The 1,267-nt window shown below is 41.7% G+C and overlaps 1 protein-coding gene across 1 annotated transcript in view; it reads right to left on the reverse strand.

Annotated features, from left to right (window-relative positions):
* Positions 1 to 328: 328 nt before the first annotated feature.
* Positions 329 to 1,267, reverse strand: part of LOC102852969 (vacuole membrane protein 1-like) — a 3,438-nt gene continuing 2,499 nt past the window's right edge. Inside the window, exon 2 of the mRNA XM_006882273.1 lies at positions 329 to 1,095. Within this exon, the coding sequence (XP_006882335.1) occupies positions 329 to 1,095 (767 nt within the window). The remainder of the gene's footprint in view (positions 1,096 to 1,267) is intronic.

Consider the following 1,267-nt stretch of genomic DNA (forward strand, 5'->3'; position numbering starts at 1 on the left):
ATTCTTTAATTGTACTAGGTGGATCCTTTGAACATAACAAATAGAGAAGGCCAGTTTCTGTTAAGCTGACTGCTGGACATCATACTCCACCCGCACAAAATACAATTTGGATTGAGTTGGGGGTGGACACCTTACCTTAACACACAAAGGAGAAATATGTCAGTGAAAAATTTGGACTAAATTGCTTTCAGGAAGAAATTTTTAAGACTTGCTATCAGTTGGAAAAGGGACTTTCCCTCTCTCATATGGAGAGAGGGAAAGGCAGGTAAGGCAGGTAAGGCAGGCCCCAGTCATTCTAATTTCTGCAGTTAAAACTTTATTTGCTTATTTAGTTTTTTTCCTCTGAGTTCAACCGCTGTTGGATTCGTTTTACATAACTTTGTGCCATGGAGTTAATGATGGACAGGATGAAGTAAAACACCATGACAATGACCAACTTCTCAAACATCCAGGACAACCAGTTTTCTCCCTGTGGGGTTCCCATTTCACTTTTGTGGTGGAGTTTTTGACGCTGAACTTCCAGGTATTCCTGGAATGGCTTCTGTAGAGAAGGACCAATGCCCGGGACAGCACCTATGAAAGCCACCATCTGTTCCACTATGTGTTTGCTGAATGTTACTATCACGAAGATTTTCTGAATGTGCATTTTAATTATTGCTTTTTCAATCAAGTTTGCACCAAAGAAGGTCCAGAAAGGTACAAGAAAGTGTCCACAAGTTATTCCAGCTAAATCAAACAAAGGATTTGGAATTAAAGCACATGCCAAAATTCCAAAAAAGCCAACCTTCTGTACTATGTTTTGAACTGCCAGTTCGGCCCAGGAGGCAAAGATTTGTGCAGTCTCTGCATGTTCAAGCATCACTTCAAATTCCTGATATTCTTCATCATCCAGTTCAGCGCCTGAGAGTCGAGCTGCTCTTGCCATGAAATATGGAGGCAGCTCTCCAGTTGCTGTACCAACACCCCACATGCAGGCCTCAATCCTAACTTTTGAGATGATGCTCCACAAGGAAATAGCTCCTTCAATATTCTCTTCATCTTGACAAATAATCTGATCCGGGTAGGGTGGTTCAGGGAAATTAACTGAATTACACACTGATCCCAACATATGGAACTACCATCAGCTGATGTGTTTGAAATCACAGAAGCCATGGAAGCTTCATATATAAGTTATTATATGGAGGGCTAGTGAAAGGGAGATAGATGTGAAGGGAGGGAGTAGAAGTGGATGGATATCCTGTGGGATGGTGAAGCAGGAAATAAGTGC

The sequence above is a fragment of the Elephantulus edwardii genome, unplaced genomic scaffold (genome assembly GCF_000299155.1).
Source record: "Elephantulus edwardii isolate Elephantulus edwardi_28Jun2011 unplaced genomic scaffold, EleEdw1.0 scaffold00018, whole genome shotgun sequence".
NCBI lineage: Eukaryota > Metazoa > Chordata > Mammalia > Macroscelidea > Macroscelididae > Elephantulus > Elephantulus edwardii.